At 41.9% G+C, this 21,331-nt stretch overlaps 1 protein-coding gene across 2 annotated transcripts in view; it reads right to left on the bottom strand.

Annotated features, from left to right (window-relative positions):
* LOC123771894 (solute carrier family 4 member 11) overlaps nt 1–21,331 on the bottom strand; it is a 427,825-nt gene that overhangs the window by 11,150 nt on the left and 395,344 nt on the right. For both annotated transcript variants that reach the window (XM_069324327.1, XM_069324328.1), the window contains exons 7-15: nt 14,383–14,592; nt 13,971–14,178; nt 12,274–12,387; nt 11,012–11,218; nt 9,073–9,337; nt 7,594–7,700; nt 2,516–2,684; nt 1,412–1,585; nt 2–197 (exon numbers count right to left, since the gene is read on the bottom strand). In XM_069324327.1, coding sequence (XP_069180428.1) covers nt 2–197; nt 1,412–1,585; nt 2,516–2,684; nt 7,594–7,700; nt 9,073–9,337; nt 11,012–11,218; nt 12,274–12,387; nt 13,971–14,178; nt 14,383–14,592 — 1,650 coding nt within the window. The remainder of the gene's footprint in view (nt 1; nt 198–1,411; nt 1,586–2,515; nt 2,685–7,593; nt 7,701–9,072; nt 9,338–11,011; nt 11,219–12,273; nt 12,388–13,970; nt 14,179–14,382; nt 14,593–21,331) is intronic.

Below are 21,331 nucleotides of genomic sequence, written 5' to 3'. Positions count from 1 at the left end.
CCTGTTCCATAAAAAGGAGTGAAATGCGCTCAAACATTTGATTGCCATTAAGTGCCGTAACAGCCATATAAAGGAAGAGGCCGTCCAGTACCGCCGTCGGAATATAGGCCAGTGGGTATGGTAACAAGAAGATGGATAACCCAATGAGGATATTGGAGAAGAGTCCAGTCAACCGGGTCTCTCGCACCTTTACAATTCTGTTGAACAATCATGGTAAATGTTTCTTACAGGTGATTATTACAAAAAATATATATCTAAGCCAATTGGCAAAACTGCATACAAAAATACATTATAATTCTGTGTGAAGGAAACAAAGTACAGTACAGTGGTACCTCGCATAACGATTGCCCCAAAAGACGAATATTTTGGGTAACGAACGGCCCGATCGGCGTCAAATCGTCCCTTATGACGAACGCTGGTTTGAGTAACGGGGGGGGGACACTAACAAGCGGGAGTGCTAGTTGGATGAAGTGTTGCTTGTTTGTTTTCTTTTTTCTAGGGGAGTTCTTCTGCTATGTTCAGACGTAGGTCGCAATTTTCACCAGATTGTGGTCTGTTTTGTTTTGCTTATCTTTCTGGGTGATTTCCCGGTCGATGGCAATTACTACATATTTTATATGTAAAGTGCTCGTAGGCCATTGCTCCCTGCGCCTCTCTGAGGGAGCCAGCGTCTGGCTCGTGGTTCCCGGTAGGCATAAGGACTCCTGTGACTGATGACCCCAAACTAATATAGCACATATCAGTTCGGATAGCTTCAGGAAGCCTTCGGGGCTCACCCAGAAAATGGTGTTTCATTACATTCAACACTGGTTTTTGAGATCCAGATGGACACAGTCAACTCGACCATCTCTTTTCTGTAGAATCTCCGTGGCTCTACCATAAAAACGAAGTAGTGCTCTAATGCTAGATATTATAGTGCTCACCTATATTAAAACTAATCTAAAAAAGCCCCCTCCCCAAAATATAAAAATGCATTAGAAAAAGTGCACAAAAAATGAACACATAAAAATTTGTGGCAAGCCACGCGTGTTGAATCGCGAGGGGTTCACGAACTCCTCGGGAAGTCTCCGGCATGGGAGACCACCCGGCTGTGACATCACAGTTCATCTTCTGCACACCACTGTGGCCAAAGTAAGTGTTTGTTTGTATTTATTTCTACATATGTGTTGTCAAGGAAGGGTAATTTAACAATTTTGGAATGAAAAAAAAAATTTGAGGAAGTTTTTTTTGGCACACTGACATGCATATTAATTATACGGAGTAGTGCAGTGGTTAAGCACTGTCCCCTACTGGTCAGACTAGTAAATATCAGGTACCTACATGAGACTGAAATCTAAAGCATCCCCTTAACTAAATTCATATAACAAAATCCATATTTTTGGCACGTCAATATTTACAGAAAATGTCATACATTTCATATACATGTCCCTGCTCAACACGCTCTTCAACATCAGCAAGGGAGCGGACATGTAGAGGCGAGTGTGGTAGGCACGCATGCATCCAAGGCAATCCATAGAGGGAGAGGAACCCATTCATTACTGCCACCACTAGGAGGTCTAAGTGGTAGGCTGGACCCTTTTTCAGTCTGGAAAGAAACAGGTACTGTTCTATAAATCATACAACTACATGCATATATGAGAGCGCCTCTGGCTCAAGGTGTGTCTGGTCAATAGGAAGGCTGTGTTAACAATCTACTTAACAGAATGTGCACATATTATGTAGTCTCTACTTATTGACGTGCTATTAAGTGGAATAAAAATGTGTATATATATATAAAAAGATGATGATTTGCTAGTTTGTCCTAGCAAATCATATTTATATCATTGGTGTTAAATGTATTATATTTTACTAAGTTAGAGGAAAAGCTGCTTGTACATCAGGGTTTTAAAATATGAGATAATATGGCCAGGCTTGATATTAGTCTATATTTCTTAATGTCAGTGTGATCTCTCCTCAGTCCTCTAGTGATTCATTGTTCCACTTGGTGAGAGGTGGCAAGAGCAGTTGATGATCTCAATCTAACTGTATATCTTCCATTTCACATTGCATAATTTTCCCATGAAGCTGTCATCCTCAATATGTTAATCATATTTGCTTTTCACTTTTGTTTTTAAATTCTGTAAGTTTAGTAAAGTACTAATTCACACTTAATTAAACTATATTTACTACCAAAGATATAATGAAAATAAGTACACTCTTTCATTTAAGAATCAACCTATAATACTGTAAAGTATTAGCAAAGCTTTCTACTGTGCATGTTAATTTACATTTCTTACTATTAATATTAGCTAAAATATATTATTAAAACCCAAACATAATTTCTAGGTTTGATTGCAATGCTGTGAATTATTATTGGCCTTGTAATATTACTTTAAATATTGTATTGCTGCTGTAACCATTGTAGTATAGTGTAAATATTATTAACAATTATTATTTATCAAAAATGTGATTACAGCATATGTAGTCTTTTCAAAATTAATTATAATACTGAAATTAAATATCAGAAATTACTCACTTATTGCATGGATTGTTGACCATCGCCGAGCCGATGTTTTGGTCCATAAAGAAGAGCATGGATAGTGAGAAGCCCATGCCCATGGTGGCAAAGACGGCTGGGTATGGCAACGTCTCCAGTGGCGGCAATTTGAACATATCATAACTGTTGTCATACCGAAAGTGTTCCACTGGAAGCCAAAGGGAATAAGGTATGTATTATATTTTAAGTGCATGTCATCATACTGTAAAAAAAACATATACATTAGGAGAAAACTTGCTTGTATATTGTACAATACTAGAAAATATGGTGTTGAATGACCTTTTCTGGAAGGGCCCTCAGTGGCTCCCCAAGCAAATCCCTGGTACCATCAAGTCTTAGCCCATCATATCAGGCCTGCCTGTAAGACCCACCTGATGCCTACCAACAGCCAGGACCAGAATATGGCTCACTCTACAAAGCAAGGGAAGCAAGAAATCAGAGTTCATCTATAAAACTAGGGGAAAACCCATTATAAAGCATAGGCAGAACAAAATAAACGACTGCTTGAAGGATGTTTGGCACCCCTAGGTAAACACTCTAATTGTGATAGGCCCGAGTGCCACTAGGTAGTGGTACATGGGGGAAAGAAGGGAATAGGGTGGAGGATGGGGAAGCTACAAGGAGTCCCAGCAGAAAAGGGAGTTTTATTACATTTGATGCTTGACTTCCGAGAAGGACCACTCAGTGACTCGCCAAGCTTACTCATAATGCCTTGATAGAGGAAACTGACTTTCCCGATAAACAGAAACAGCAGACTGGACTGTACCGTGGGAGAAGAATGGCTGAAGGGTGCAAATAATGGTAGACACCAACAAAATGCTCATGAGCACAGAACAACTGAAACACAAACAACTTAGAATTAGAGGCCAACAGTAAAAGGGCCACCTGAAGCCTCAGGCTCAAACATCAGATGTGGACAAAATGACAAAGAATCCCATCCCCCAGACTGGAGACAAACAAAAGGCTGGAGGCTGGCTGGACTGAACTACCATATGGAGGTGTGCGTTGGACTAAGACTTGTTAATACCACACATTAGCTCAGAATGCAAATGAGGACAGCCTCCCAGAAAAAGTTCTAAATTAAGCTTTTGCAACACTAAGCCATTGAGTAGCAAAATAAAATAAAATAAATTGTGAGAGCAAACTAATGTTAAATTAAAATACAAAATATAAATCACTCAAACCCATGCTGCAGGATGGAAGAGAATCACAAGCATGGAAGCAAGACTCCCATGATTACTATTCCACACAAAGTTGGCTCCTTGCTACAAGCTGCAGTATTGCTTTTGTTGGGCTGCACTATAAAATACAGAATACTAATTATTTTATTTTTATTATCAGTACTCTTATTATTACTGTACTATTATTTTAATGATGACATTTTAATGATGACCAAACCACAAGTGAGAAGATGGGGAAGCAACGACGTTTCGGTCCATCCTGGACCATTATCATGTGGTGTGTCGCTTCTCAACTTTCCGAGTTGTGGTTCGGTCGTCATTTCTTCAGCCACGTTATTGTGACTTATCGTCCACTATTATTGTAGCTATCTTGAGCCTTTTCAATCCAAAGATGTTCCCAGGATTGAAATTTCTCAAGAAGGCTATTTCACCACACAGCTTTTATTTTGATAAGCTTTTATTCTACAGGAAACATCTGGTGAGAAATTTAATCAATAAATTTGATTGTAGTTTATATATATATTTAAATTGGATACAGGTATATTTCAATCCATTTTTGTCAAGCCACAGTGCAGAAAAAAGCAAAAGGAAGTTATTCTTATCTTAGAGTGTAATAAACTTAGTATTTTGTCATCTATGTATTTAAAAGCAATTCTGAAGTCAGAAAGTGTAGCATAGGCTTCTCGCACAATGTTCTTTATGTGGTCCTTAGGCGACAATTTTCTATCTAGAACCACCCCTAGATCTCTTTCTTTATCAGAATTCTTTAAAGATTTCTCACATAATTTATAGGTTGTGTGGGGTCAATGTTCTCCTATTCCACATTCCATAACATGGCATTTATTCACATTAAATTCCATTTGACAAGTGGTGCTCCATATACTTATTTTGTCCAGGTCTTCTTGAAGGGTATGACAATCATCTATATTTCTTATCTTCCCTATTATCTTAGCATCATCAGCAAACATGTTCATATAACACACACAAATCACAATAGCACGATACATCAAAGCCCTTGCATTCACCTAATTGTGCTTGCGGGGGTTGAGCTCTGCTCTTTCGGCCTGCCTCTCAACTGTCAATCGATCAACTGTTACTAACTGCTATATTTTTTTCTCCACACACACCCACACACACATACCCCACCCCCAGGAAGCTGCCCATAACAGCTGTCTAACTTCCAGGTACCTATTTACTGCTAGGTAACAGGGGGCATCAGGGTGAAAGAAACTCTGCCCATTTGTTTCTGCCGGCCTCGGGAATCGAACCCCGGACCACATGACTACGTATCAAGCATGCTGTCCACTCAGCTACCGGCCCCTTGTGGATTTGTTCATGTTCACATAAATCTGTATTCCATCTGGTAGATCGTTTATGTAGACAATGAACATTACCGATTCAAGAACTGAACCCTGTGGTACTCCACTCGTGGTATTTCTCCAGTCTGATACATTGCCTCTGATCACTAGTGTACAAAGGTGTTTGTGTGTGACAGTTCTAGGTTTGATGGCAACATTGTCCGTAGCAGCAGGATTAACAGGCGGCTGTAGACGCTGATGCTCCTGTCTACCACACAACTAGAGGAATGCAGCCAAGATACGTACTTTTAGACTCAACTGAAACGAAAAAAATCAGAAACAAAATAAAAATAACACAAGTAAAATGCTTTTTATGTGGGGACAAAAGACAAAAACTAAATATACATGTAGATAAACACACAGTGTGGTTATGGGCGAGCAGACAAAATATGAAAATAATAAAATTAATTTAAAAATAACAATCTAGGTGTAAAAACAAACACAAGGTTTTATAAATGCACACAAGGTCATGCTAATGCCTCCATCGTGGCACATTGTACACTACCTATGTTAGACCAAGGACTAGAATTTTTTATCCGTAGTGCAGAGTCCACACCTAAAAACTGCAAAGCAAAACAGGAGATAGTCAAAAGATTAGCTACAGGACTGATCAGTGAACTACAAGGAAAGGCTGAGAGAACTAGACCTCACTACACTGGAAAGAGAAAGTGATAAGAGGTGACATGATTACAACATGTAAGATTCTTAGAGGCACTGAAAAAGTGGACAGACCCAAAATGTCTAGCATGAACATGGGCAGAACAAGGGGTACGGTTGGAAACTATGAACTCGGATAAGCTGTAGGGATGTAAGAAAGCAGTTGCGTAAGAATAATAAGCAAATGTAATGGATAGAAAGGGAAGCTAGATGAGACACACATTGTAAATAGCTTCAAGAGTAAGTATAAGGAGGCAGAAGGAGCCATTGCAAACAGCACACATGGACGAGTACATGCTACTGCCTCGTGCCTGCCTGTGACACATGCAAGCATTAGCATATGTCAGAAATATGTTAATGCCATAGTTACATGCTTGTGCCTGCCAGCTTGACAGGTTCATGCTAATTGTTTTGGCCTCTCGATGTGTGCTATGGGAAAACTGTTTAATTTATTTACAGTAAATTCAAAATAATCATAAACTGAAGACAATTAAATAATGTAAATCAAATGCAGTGTTTACTATCACTCAAGTAATAATTTATCTCAATTTATCGCTGTTGGAGATAAAGGAAAATGTGTGGGGAATATAAAGCAACCGGTGGTGGCTTGCAAAGTTCATGCAAGTGTAATAGCAAAAGAATATGCGTGCAAAGATATTATTACAAATACTCATTTAATACACCCCGGAGACCAAGATAAAATATTTTTTTTAGAATAGAGGTGCCAGGTTACACTAGAAGCAGATACTAGAAACGTTCTTGTTTCTTCATTATTTGTGATGTGTGGTTTGGGTATCATATTTTCAGCAACATTATCGTGACTCATTGTCTGTACTAGTAGGAAAAACTTTTAAGGGAGCTAGGTTAAATTACTAGCAAGAAATAGGAATAAAGGTTCCAAATTATACTGTTAGCATAGAATAAAACATTATTTGTGCACAGTAGCAAGGTTTAAGAATACGAAATTCAGCGTTAAAGAATATTAACTGCTCACATTAACAGTTATAAGCAATGGTAATGTCTTCTCACAGACATGATAAGATAGGATAAATACCCACACTTGTGTATTTGTGAATTTTATGTAAAGATTTACAGATTTACACACGTCTTTTGCACTCTGTCAAGGTCTGAGTGCTCTGTCATGGCCTGAGTATGTGGTTAGGATAAAACTTACATCTCGATGAGTAATCCACTTTTTTTTACATCTCAATAACTTTAATTAGTTGTTGAGATGCAAGTCTCATCTAACCACATGTTCGGACCTTGACAAAGAACTCAGTAAAGTGTGAAAGACTGAGTAAATCTTAACATAAAATTCACAAGTACTGTACATAAATGTGAATTTTTATCCTATTAACAATTATTATGGCAACAATTTGTCCACAAATGGTTTAGACTAATATAACACTAACAGGTGACCGAGAAATTATTCCTCAAAGTGATTTAGAAAGAGCTTATCAATTCAGTATCAATATGTTGCAAGAATGAAACAATTCTTATATAAAAACCTTTCATAGAAAAAATATTATTGAACATCTTACAAGACAATTGCAATTTTCTGGAGCAATAATGATCATCAAGTTATATGTAAATAGGATTGTACGTAATATATCGGCTCTTTTTCACAATTTGGCAAACGTCAAATTTAAAGTGGTTTTGCTTAACCAAAATCTCGGTACCAGATTTAATTTATAAACACTAATGCTATTAATACCAAGAAGTGTCAGTATTGTGATGCTATTAATTAATTTCACTCAAACATCAGAATTTTCACACTGGTCATTTGTCAAAATTGCAGTGCATTAAGTGGGAAGACAGGTTGTGAGAGGTGACAACCGTGGAGGGTAATGCAGGTACTCACGTTTGACGTCACGGAAGACGTATGACCCGATGAAAGACAAGACGATAACAGCAACAGGGAGAGCGTAGTCAGCCAGAGCCTCGCGCTTATTGGCGTTCAGGTACGGTCTGGTGAAGAGGGCGAAGGTATGAATTCATTTAATTAATAATTTGTTTTGTTAGGGACAGGAAGCCTGCATATATAATAATAATCCTGTTGTTGGAGACAAAAAGACCTTGTTTATCTAGGTACTCCTAGTTGAACTACTGACCCTTCCCAGGATGCAACCCTACCACAATTGCCTCAGGTACCTATTTACTACTAGGTGAACATACAAAACATAGGACAGTAAAAGTTCCACAGGCATAGTGAGGAGGACCTTGTGGTGCAGTGGTAGGAACAGTTGAGTCACAATTCTGAATTCAATTCCTGCAGTAGGACAGAAGTGTTTTGGCAACTTTTCCTTTTGCCTGATACTTCTGTTCACCTTTAGCAGTAAATAGGTTCCCTGGAGCTAAGCAGCTGTTGTGGTATGCTTCCCATGGAAGAACAGTACAGATGGCTTAGGGAAATCTTGATAGCCTTAACAAGTCTCTTGTCCCTGACTATGGAGAATCAGAAGGTGAATTGGGTAGTTGATATGGAACAAATTACCTGGTAATAATATAGACGTGGGATCGCTGGATTGTTTCAAGCGTAGGTTAGACACACATGTGACCGAGTTTGGGTATCTCATATGGGCCAATAAACCTGCAGTTTTAATTTTTATATCATTTTCTATTTATAAATAAAACAAGTCAGTCTGTTATCAACAAAACTCGGTCTGTTTGCCTGAAACGCTATGCGTACTAGTGGCTTTAGGTATTGTATGTACTAGCTCTATCTTTAAATCCAACATTATGTTTGTAACTCATCTTCAATGTATGTACCTTTACCTGAATAAAAAATCTTATCTAAACATATGCTTTTTTGACCATTTTAGGTATAAGAGTGATTAAATGTCAATTCAGGTTGTATGCTACATTATTCATTACTAATTCTAACATTTATATTTGTTACATTACTATTAAGATGAATTACAAGAAGAGTACAGCCCACCCTCTCACAGCAGCCAGTTCTCATGATTTTCCACAATGTACACAATGCAAATTGCTAACTTAACCACAAACAAACCCAAGCCACCCACCTAACCAACCGATTCATAGAAACATGGATATTTATCGGCCGCTACTCTTCATAGTTCTTTGTATTTTGTACATTGGGGGACCATAAGATATGAGATGTGTAGTTGAGAGGCTACGGTGATGAGCGAGAGTCGCCATGGTACAATCATGGTACTGTGACTACACCAAGGTAATTACAGTACCATGCTGTACTGTAATTCTCTCTCTTTGCCAACTTGACAAAAACCAAGCATAAGTGCAAAACTTTTCTTACTGCAAAACAAGTATAACTTGTGTGTGTCTTATGGCTTAAGTGAAGCTGCCTAGAGGTACTTACGTCTTGTTAAAGTTGTAGAGCATCACGCCAAGCCAGAGAGTGCCAAACATGAGCAGAAGGTAGAGGATCGAATTCTCTCTCGTACAGACATCTTGCACAAGGGTCAAGGTAACGTTGCCTTCTCCTGGGATGCTGGGTGTTGAATAAATATCTGAATAGTTGCCTAAGACCGTGTAGGCTGATGGGGTACTTATGGTATACGAGGTGTAATTGGTGCTGTTGGTGACGCCTTGACACGCCGGACTGTAGTAGTTTGCATCAAAATCTGCAGACAGAAAAGACTTAAATTAGATGCTTATAAGGCACATTGAAAAATAATTGATTTTTTGTCTCTGTTGTGAGAGAGACAGACCTCAGTAGTATAACTGAGGGGGCATTTAATCATGATCAGAAGATATTCCTTTAGAAATAAAATCCAGCCTATGTATGTAATTATCTAAGTGTAGTTACAGGATGAGAGCTATGCTCGTGGTGTCCCGTCTTCCCAGCACTCTTTGTCATATAATGCTTTGAAATTACCGACGGTTTTGGCCTCCACCACCTTCTCACGTAACTTGTTTCAACCGTCTACCACTCTGCGAAAGTTAATTTTCTTATACAGTATTTCTTCGGCAGCTTTGTTTAGTTAGTTTAAATCTATGACCTCTTGTTCTTGAAGTTCCAGGTCTCCGGAATTCTTCCCTATCAATTTTATCAATTCCTGTTACTATTTTGTAAGTAGTGATCATATCACCTCTTTTTCTTCTATCTTATAGTATTGGCATATTGACACTAGTGTACACTTTGTACACTAGTGATCATTATGATCAATACTTTGCCTCTGATTATTGCCCTCATTTTTCTGTCAGTTAGAAAAATTTTCATCCATGTTAGAAGCCTACCTAAAACTCTTCCAGTATATTCCAGTTTCCAGAACAACCTCTTATGTGGAACTGTCGAAAGCCTTTTCTAGGTTCAGATAGATGCAGTCAACCTAACCATCTCTTTCCTGTAAAATCTCTGTGGCTCGATAATAGAAATAGAGTAAATTCGTTACACAGCATCTACCAGATCGAAAACCATATTGTCTATCTGATATTATATACAGTAGTTTTTCTCCAGGTGTTCTACCCATCTAGTTTTAATTATTTTTTCCAATATTTTTGCTATTGGTCACTAAAAAACTATATGAATTATATAGTATGGTATACAATGCTGTAGCTCCTATACAATGCTGAACAATGTAAGAATAATATTTTTCATATTTAAATTCCAGCCTTAATACCTATCAGACCAAAGTCTACACATGTAGCAGTGGTGGTGGTGTGGTCCCCCTCACCTGAGGAATTGTATCAATAAGCCACAAAGAGTACAAAAGGCACGCTATAAAATGGGCACCAGAGCTGAAAGATGTGAACTATGTAGAAAAGAACCAAACCTTATATTTTGTTACTCTGTAAGAAAGAACATAAATTGGGTCCTGATGCCTACTTTCAAATGCATAAAGGAATACGAGAACATGGATAAGTGAACGTTGATCACTTCTACTGCAGCCAGAGGACCTTCATTTAAGGGAGGAAAAAAAAAAAGTGTGAGAAAGCACAGATTTTTGTAGTGGCGTAGAAGGCAGGAAAACATTAAATATATGATGCATGCAACAAAAATATAGAAATCTTATGAGTAAACATGGTAAATTTTCTTACTGACTATGGTTGCATAAACAAATTTCTCTTACCTATTTAGGCAGTATAAGTGCATCTCTCACACTGATTCAGATTCTCTCTGATATAGTGTTACCATGAAGGATTCTGAAGACAACAGGTGGAACACTTAACTAAAGCAAAGGTCACAGCCATTGCAAATTAGTAACTTAAAAAAAAATTAAAAAAATTACTTGCATAAAACTTCACGATTTAGGAATACTGTATACTTCGATAAGAACTGCTTTGTAATTACTCACTTTTACCGACAGCTGAGAAGGCGTCATTACAGAAGGCAATGGATATAAAGAGAGCGAATATCTCCTCAGTAGAGCGTGTGGACCACCGCATGAGGCGAGACACGTCAAACAACGAGTACATCACCAAGAAGAAACTGTTCCATAGCCCCACCGAACAGTACATTGCATTGAAGTCCAGCTTGAAGTCTTCACAGATGTAAAATATAACTGCAGGTGGGGGAGGAGGATGGCATGAGACCACATCAGTACACACTTTAGTTTACATTAGCTGTAAAAAGTCTAAGACTACAGAGTTAGAGGGGAATTTATTCCAGTGTTATACAACACTTGTGGATATTGGGATTACAACAGGTGAGTAATTACAAGACCCTTTGGCACACACTATTGCAAAAGCTGCATCCATTTCACCAAATCCCAGCACATACAAGTACACACATACAGGGAATTAAAGGTAATAATTTGTGTTTAATAATGATGAGAAGCACTGTATGAATAATTATCCGGGACCCAATTGTATTAATGTTGATAATACACACAAGTGGATTGTGGTGCTATTTTCTTTTTAGTTTATTTTCAGCTAATGCCCTTTTTGACTTAGAACTAAATAAGTACCCAGGAGTTAGACAGCTGCTAAAGCCTGCATCCTGTGTGTGTGTGTGTGTAGTCAAGTAGTTGTGCTTGTGGGGGTTGAGCTTTGGCTCTTTAGTCCCGCATCTCGACTGTCAATCAACAGGTATACAGGTTTCTGAGCCTACTGGGCTCTATCATATCTACATTTGAAACTATGTATGGAGTCTGTCTCCACCACATCACTGCCTAATGCATTGGATTAAAAGTTAATGTGAGAGAAATGTACAAAGTAGATGTAATAGAGAAAAATAGATCCGGAGTCAGCACATGAGACAACCGACGTTTAGAAAGGAGAGGGTCCAAGAGCTAATAACTTGATCCTTCTGAATTTGTTGTTGATCATTTGGGAGACTTTTGCTGGGGGCTTGGGAGATTTCTGGAGCATTGCTGAATTTTGTTATTGGGCAGTTTGAGGTACTGAATTTTAGGTCAGAGTAACACACACACACACACACACACACACACACACACACACACACACACACACACACACACACACACACACACCATATCAGAAGACATGATCACTACTGCAATTCCAGTGTTGCTTTGGTGGTTGTTGTTTTAGATTCAGCTACTCGGAACAAAAAGTTGCAAGTAGCACGGGTTATGGTGAGCCCGGTAAGACTTACTCTTGATGTAGATGGCGAGGGGAGCTGTGGTGAGTTGGATGAGGAGGGGCTGGCCAGCAAACAGTCCCCAGAACACGCCCCCAATCACTTGACCAATTATCACTCTCTTAACATCTGAAAATTGAGAATCCAGGTAAGTTACACTAAGACCGAGGACTTTGTAAGAATAGAGTACGAATAAAATATTACCTTACACTATGTATTTCATTACAAATGTAATCTAATCCACCCGTGAAAGTGATGATGGACCGAAACGTTGTAGTTTTTAGTTCATGCGAGCTTCTCTTAGCAGTTTAACACACATTGAGGCCTGGTCAGAGACCGGGCCGTGGGGATCTTGACCCCCCAGAATTATCGCAAGGTTATTATTATTATTATTATTAGATAACGTTATTGTGGCATTCGCTGCAAATTTAAGTAATGCTCAAGAGTAATAATGTTAAAATGTATGCAGATCTAGTTTATAGCGAAATGCATTTACTACTAAGACAGGAAGATGTAAGCAACGTAATGTCGAGTAAGAACTATAGTCATGGCAAAACAACTGGCATCAATCTACACCCGACTCCTAAATGTAAGCTAGAGACATATTTGATTTTAAAATCCAACCCAGTACTTAGGAATCACGTAAGTAATTATTCAGAGGTGCTTTAAGCCTCAGTACCACAAATACGACCAACCCATCACTTTGGACCAATCCAGCACCCAGGACCAATCCAGCACCCAGGACCAATCCAGCACCCAGGACCAATCCAGCACTCCAGGACCTCTCAGTAATTTGGACTCCTAGAAGCTAGGAACCTCCCATATAAATCGCTCTCGAGTGCGCACCTACTCTTCGTCTTCCTCGAGAATACGTACCTCTTTACTCATCTTCCTTGAGAAAACATGCCCGCTTATTCTTCATCTTTCTTGAAGATGTAAATAAAGTTTTCTTTAATCTCTCCTCATTAGGAAGGTCTCTAATTCCGGGGATTAACTTTTTTCATCCTTGTCTGTATGCATTCAAGTGAATTTACCATTATATTGTATGGAGACCATAACAGATCAGAATAAATTTAATGTGGCCTAATAGGGGCAAGATAAAGCTTGCAAATGCAATGGAAAAATATTCAATATCCTGTTTGCCTTAAACACGTATGGGTTTAAGATCATTAATAATCATGAGTTTCGAATTGTGTTTCTAGTTTTAAGACTTTGCCATTTCCGTATTGTCCAGGTGGTATCTGGTAACTCTCACAATCACCTATGCATAGAACTCTATATTTTTTTCATTATTAAACAGCATCTGCCAATAGTTTATCCATTTTAAAGGAGTATCTATATGTAATGTTGCTTGTTGCCCAAACAAATGTTGTTCTGACCATGCCTATGTTGTGCATATTGAGCCAACATATGTTGCTGTGTGTTGATCACCCCTGTGTTAACCATACATGTATTGTGGGTGTTGACTAAACACCTGTGCTGATCATGCTTATGTTATTATTTACGATGACCATACCTGTGTACTGCCATGTTGACCATATCTATTATGTTAAAAGTGTCCTCTTTAAGCCTATTTCAACTTGCGAATTACGTTTTGCATTACATATTTATCAGTTACACCTATTTTTGAACAATGTCTGTTATACCCATTTCACTGCGACTATTCTGCCCAAAAAGAACTATTTCGTGCCTTGCGCATCTGCATACCATACCTATTTTCCCGTGCGTGTTGTGGTCATTGAGGACACCGAAGGCAATGGCGGGTAGGATGCAGGCGAAGTAGAGGAAGAAGGTGGTAGATATGACCTTCTGTAGCGTTTTGTGGCCGATGACTCCATCCTTGTAGTCAGACAGGTAGTGGGGCATTCGCCGTTCCAGATCCTCCCGCAAGCCCCGGGCGAAGGAACACCGCTTCTCTTGCTGGGAGGAGGAGGAGAAGGAAAAGTGGACTGTTAAGTGTGGACATCAAATATGGATCTGCTATGTCAAAACCAGTTTGTGATTGGTGTTCTTGTAATTGTATGTGGGTGGGCATGCTGAGGAGAGACAGAATGAGAAGTAAGTATAAGAACACTCCCGCAACTAGACATTATACAACAAATCTTGCACCAACAACCGACTTACATATTCGAACTCATCAGCCCGCTCATGGTTCATCTCGATACGCTTGTCGTTGCTCATCTGCTGCTCCTCGGCCAGCTCCTGGGAGTGTTTGATGATCAATCGCTTGAATTCCTCTTCGTTGGAGGCTTCCAGGAGTCGTTGTCGAAAGTCCATATCGGCGAAGATTGTAGCGAAGGTCCGCCCGGTCTCCAGCGAGTTCTTGGTGCCTTTCTGCCAGTCGAAAAGGAGTAAATTTTAATAACTTAATAAGAGTGTAAAGGTGGATACACCTGTACCAGAGCCGGTTCTTATAGCTATATACAACACCAGTTCTAACCTTGTAATTATAGTCGTTCAATGGTCGATCACGAACATCAAGGAAGCACATTAACACATACAGTATATACTTACAAATTATTTTGCGGTGTTGTACTCTTGTCATGTCCGTCATAATATCACTGTCGCTACATCACAAGCACCACCACACCACAAGCACCACTGCCAGCACAAGCAACACAACCACACCATGAGCACCATAACCACACCACATGCACCACCACCACACCACAAGCACCACCACACCACAAGCACCACCACACCACAAGCACCACCACCACCAAACCACAAGCACTACAACCACACCACAAGCACCACCACCACACCACAAGCACTACAACTACACCACAAGCACCACCACCACACCACAAGCACCATAACCACACCACAAGCACCACCACCACACCACAAGCACTACAACCACACCACAAGCACCACCACCACACCACAAGCACTACAACCACACCACAAGCACCACCACCACACCACAAGCACTACAACCACACCACAAGCACCACCACCACACCACAAGCACTACAACCACACCACAAGCACCACCACCACACCACAAGCACTACAACCACACCACAAGCACCACCACCACACCACAAGCACTACAACCACACCACAAGCACCACCACCACACCACAAGCACTACAACCACACCACAAGCACCACCACCACACCACAAGCACTACAACCACACCACAAGCACCACCACCACACCACAAGCACCACCACCACACCACAAGCACTACAACCACACCACAAGCACCACACCACAAGAAAGAAAGACCTGGGGGTTGATATCACGCCAGACCTGTCCCCTGAAGCTCATATCAAGAGGATAACATCAGCAGTATATGCAAGGTTGGCTAACATAAGAACGGCATTTAGAAACTTGTGTAAGGAATCTTTCAGAACATTATATACCACATATGTCAGACCAATCCTGGAGTATGCGGCACCAGCATGGAGTCCATATCTAGTCAAGCATAAGACTAAACTGGAAAAGGTTCAAAGGTTTGCCACCAGACTAGTACCCGAGCTGAGAGGTATGAGCTACGAGGAGAGACTACAGGAATTGAACCTCACTTCGTTGGAAGACAGAGTTAGGGGGGGGACATGATCACCACATTCAAGATTCTCAAGGGATTTGACAGGGTAGATAAAGACAGACTATTTAACACAAGGGGCACACGCACTAGGGGACACAGGTGGAAACTGAGTGCCCAAATGAGCCACAGAGATGTTAGAAAGAACTTTTTTAGTGTCAGAGTGGTTGACATATGGAATGCATTAGGCAGTGATGTGGTGGAGGCTGACTCCATACACAGTTTCAAGTGTAGATATGATAGAGCCCAGTAGGCTCAGGAACCTGTACACCAGTTGATTGACGGTTGAGAGGCGGGACCAAAGAGCCAGAGCTCAACCCCCGCAAGCACAATTAGGCGAGTACAAGCACCATAACCACAAGTATCACCACACCACCACAACCACACAACGAGCTTGTGGTGTGGTTGTGGTGCTTATGGTGTGGTTGTGGTGCTTGTGGTGTAGTTGTGATGCTTATGGTGTGGTTGTGGTGCTTGTGGTGTGGTTGTAGTGCTTGTGGTGTGGTTATGGTGCTTGTGGTGTGGTTGTGGTGCTTGTGGTGTGGTTGTGATGCTTATGGTGTGGTTATGGTGCTTATGGTGTGGTTGTGGTGCTTGTGGTGTGGTTGTGGTGCTTGTGGTGTGGTTGTAGTGCTTGTGGTGTGGTTGTGGTGCTTGTGGTGTGGTTGTGATGCTTATGGTGTGGTTGTGGTGCTTGTGGTGTGGTTGTGGTGCTTGTGGTGTGGTTATGGTGCTTATGGTGTGGTTGTGGTGCTTGTGGTGTGGTTATGGTGCTTGTGGTGTGGTTATGGTGCTTGTGGTGTGGTTATGGTGCTTGTGGTGTGGTTATGGTGCTTGTGGTGTGGTTGTGATGCTTATGGTGTGGTTGTAGTGCTTGTGGTGCTTGTGGTGTGGTTGTAGTGCTTGTGGTGTGGTTGTGGTGGTTGTGGTGCTTGTGGTGTGGTGGTGGTGCTTGTGGTGTGGTTGTAGTGCTTGTGGTGTGGTTGTGGTGCTTATGGTGTGGTTGTAGTGCTTGTGGTGTGGTTGTGGTGCTTGTGGTGTGGTTGTGGTGCTTGTGGTGTGGTGGTGGTGCTTGTGGTGTGGTTGTGGTGCTTGTGGTGTGGTGGTGGTGCTTGTGGTGTGGTTGTAGTGCTTGTGGTGTGGTTATGGTGTACCATAACCACCACCACTAACCACACAGCCTCGCCTGAATTCCCTTGTTTACACTGTATTTGTAAATGACAAACCCGTTGTTATATAACAGCAAATCGCTGGCTAGTGATTAAAGATAAAACAACCAATTTGTTTGTTGTTCACAGGTTTGTACATGACGCATCTTGAGCAAGGACATATTTCCCTATGTTGTTTAAGATTCCCTACTTGGAACAAAAGTTCCAAGCAGCACGGGCTATGGTGACCCCGTAGTTATTTCCCTAATCATGCATGAAGCATTATGAGTAATAAATTAGTGGCTTGAATTTACATATGTGTGTATCAGTGATCAACCACTTGGGCTGGATGGTAGAGCGACGGTCTCGCTTCACGCAGGTCGGCGTTCAATCCCCGATTGTCCATAAGTGGTTGGGCACCATTCCTTTCCTCCGTTCCATCCTAAATCCTTATCCTGACCCCTTCCCAGTGCCATATAGTCGTAATGGCTTGGCACTTTCCCTTGATAAGTCCTAACTGTTTAATAAATGTAAACAAAGTCGCCAAAGATTGAGAAAAGACGTACAGGTTCGTAAGTGCTTGCGTAACTGCTTCGTGAATCTGGCCCTGTAACAATAATATTGCATTACTGCACACACACACACACACACCTTACTTGCTCCCTCTCTATAGTTATATGTGTGTTCCAATCACCCCCTCCTTCACCGTCTCCACCTCTCCTTCCAATCACTGTGCTAGATTCACGTCCAATCACCGTTTTAATTCCTCCATCACTGCCTCTATGTCCTCTATACGTTTGTCTAATGAATTCTCCAAATTCCTTACACACACACGAGAGAGAGACAAGAGACTGTGTGGGAATCTCGGTGACATCTCAGCCTTAACGGGCTCGCCATAGACCGTGCTACTTGGAACTTTTTGTTCCAAGTAGCGAATCTTAACAATAATCTTCAGCCTACCAAGATGAGAGTACTTTAACCATAGTAGAAAAGTGGTTCAGTGGACTATCACTACATGTTGGTACTTTACAGGAAATGGTTACTTTAAGTAGCATCATTTCAGGAGGATTGGTTGGTCTGTGAGTACTAGGGGGCAGGAAGAGTGCCACGGTGACCAGGAAGAGTGCCAGAATGGGCAGAAAGAGTGCCACAATGGGCAGGGGGGACCTTGGACCTCCCCCCCCTCTCACTTCTAAGCCTGGAACCTTGCCAACTCTGCGCAAGGCGGGACAATATCTGCGCAGAGTGAGGAGAGAGAGAGAGAGAGAGAGAGAGAGAGAGAGAGAGAGAGAGAGAGAGAGAGAGAGAGAGAGAGAGAGAGAGAGAGAGAGAGAGAGAGAGAGAGAGAGAGAGAGAGAGACAGACAGACGAAAAGTGGGAAGGAATAGACACTAATTCATCATAATTCCCGTTGTCGGGGGACATGAAGCCTGCGTATATTTGAGGCTTGTATCGGGGTGGTCCTCCACCCTACCGTAAGGTGCAACCCAACAACCCTAACTCCCGGGCAATTGCAAGTGAACAGATGTATTAGGGGGAAAGAATACCTGCCAAACCCATTTCGATCCCGCCCAGGAATCGAACCCGAGATCACCCGATTCTGAGTCGAGAACTAAGCCAGGTAGATGTGCCACCTGGCCTCGGTAGATGCACGGCAGTAGATGAACTACCGCCCTCAACGCCCAGTGAAAGAGAGGGATATTGGAAAAGACATTTTTGCAGCATATATGGTTGCAACCTGCAATGGACTTAATTAATCTATTGACCGTTCCTCTGATAGGTCCGGGATAGGTCCTATGTAGGCCTTATGTAGGTCCTATGTAGACCCTATGTAGGTCATATGTAGGCCCTATGAAGGCCTTATGTAGGCCCTATGTAGACCCTATGTAGGTCCTATGTAGGCCCTATGTTGAGATCTTGAGATGATTTCGGGGCTTTAGTGTCCCCGCGGTCCGGTCTTCGACCAGGCCTCCACCCCCAGGAAGCAGCCCGTGACAGCTAACTAACACCCAGGTACCTATTTTACTGCTAGGTAACAGGGGCATAGGGTGAAAGAAACTCTGCCCATTGTTTCTCGCCAGCGCCTGGGATCGAACCCGGGACCACAGGATCACAAGTCCAGCGTGCTGTCCGCTCGGCCGACCGGTGGTAGTGGTGGTGGCAGGACGCCATCTGCAACGTTGCAACAGTGTTTCCAACGACCACATTTTGGCATTGTGTGTGTGGGTGCTGCAGCATCTTTTGCGGCGGCCATTTCTGTCTGTGACGGTCGAACGATCGTTAGATAACGTTCAGGCTTCAGTGTGGTCACAGGGCTCAGCTGGCGAGACTCCAGTAAACCTTTCCTTGCCAGGAAATGTTTGAGTCCTGCTTGATACCTGCTTGATGGGGTTCTGGGAGGTCTTCTACTCCCCCAAGCCCGGCCCGAGGTCGAACTCCTCAGGCTGGTCTCTTCCCAGGAGGTTTTGGGCGCGTTTCTTGCCCCTCTGGACGAGTATTGTTGAAAGTTAGTGGCGTTAATGGCGCCAGCTGCTCCCTGGCTCCACACACGAGGTGTATGAGCTACGAGGAAAGATTACTGGATCTGAATCTCAGAAGAGTAAGGGGAGACATGATCACTACCCATAAAATCCTCTGAGAAACTGACAGGGTAGATAAAGATACTGTTTAACACGGGTGGGACATGAACAAGGGGACACAGGTGGAAACTGAGTACCCACATGAGCCATAGTGACGTTAGAAAGAACTTTTTCAGTGTCATAGTAGTTAACAGGTGGAATGCATTAGACAGTGATGTGGTGGAGGCTGACTCCATACACAGTTTCAAGTGTAGATATGATAGAGGCCAGTAGGCTCAGGAACCTGTACTCCAGTTGACTGACAGTTGAGAGGCGGGACCAAAGAGCCAGAGCTCAACCCCCGCAAGCACAACTAGGTCAGTACACACCACTGTTCCGTCTAGTGTGTACAACACTGGAGGAAGAGCAAGTCTCCCTCACAGCTCCCAAGCTTGGCTGTACACCTTACGGACATGAGACATGATCACTACCTATAAAATAACTTAGTTAATTCGTAACTAACCCCACGAAGGCATTAATACAAGACTCCAGTGGAGCACACAGTGCTAAGTCACGACTGTCAGCCATTAGCCACAGTGCCAAGATACCAGTGTCAGCTATAGACACAACCTGTCCTCTTAAAAATAACGTCTCTTTTCCCCCTTGTATGCTCACTAAGGGTAAACATTACCGTACTAGAAAATGGAAGCGGCTCGCGAAATTGTACGGTCCAGTTTTCTGTTTTGGGTCCTCTGGCTTAGTCTGTTAGGTTAGGAGAGGAAATTTTAAAATAACAGTTTTAATGACGTTTTGAAACCTTTTAAAAACGTTTTGACGTTTTAGGAGAACTTGGTGCCCTCCTAACCTACCAGAGGACCCAAAACTTGCTGCTTTGGGTCCATTTCATTTGGAAAATAAATTTCCATTTTCTAGTACGGCAATTTTTGGTTGTAGAGCATACGACCGAAAAGTGATGTTATTCGTAAGAGGACGATCAAAATACTTTTTCAAGATGCGACTCGAAGGACCAAATACACAACATGAGAGCAAAACATGGTGGATGGGCGCATGTGTGCACGTCAGTGTCTGTAGCCACCTGAATGAGTTTGCATGTTGAGTTCTAGCTCCTAAACCCGCTTTATTGAGAGATGGTTGCATTATGCAGCGACTCCCAACTTCTCTGATTCTTGCCATGCCGGCCACTGAAACTAGAGTACTGGTTCTAATTGTTTCTCCTCGGGTGTCCATTTATGGAGAGAGGGAGGGAGAGAGAGAGAGAGAGAGAGAGAGAGAGAGAGAGAGAGAGAGAGAGAGAGAGAGAGAGAGAGAGAGAGAGAGAGAGAGAGCTGCTGGTGAAGTGACCAGGGGAGAGTGATAGCATTACTTCAGGGGTAGAGAGGGTGGGGGTGGGGGAAGTGACGAGTAAACAAAGCCATTCCTCTCACCACAACAACTTTACAGTCCTTCCCTCACAATACCTTACCCTCATCAGCACCTCACCTCCCCTTCCTCTCCTCACCACCATGACTACCCTCCATCTCACCCCTCACACCGTCAAATGACTGCAGCACCGCTCCTGTGCCAGGTAAGTCCACTACGGGTTCACCATAGCCTGTGCTACTTGCCCCGCTCCTGTGCCACTTAACTCCATTACGGGTTCACCATAGCCCGTGCTACTTGCAACTATATTGTTCCGGGTAGCTGGATCTAAAAACAACAACAGAACACTTCGATGGTCTGAAAAAAATGATTTTATAAAAAAAAAAGTAAAATTGAATTACCAGGGCAAGGTAATTGACAATAACATGCAGTT

This window comes from Procambarus clarkii, chromosome 14 (assembly GCF_040958095.1).
Source record: "Procambarus clarkii isolate CNS0578487 chromosome 14, FALCON_Pclarkii_2.0, whole genome shotgun sequence".
NCBI lineage: Eukaryota > Metazoa > Arthropoda > Malacostraca > Decapoda > Cambaridae > Procambarus > Procambarus clarkii.
Note: the sequence above shows the minus strand (reverse complement) of the source record. Positions and strands in the feature narration are given on the sequence as shown.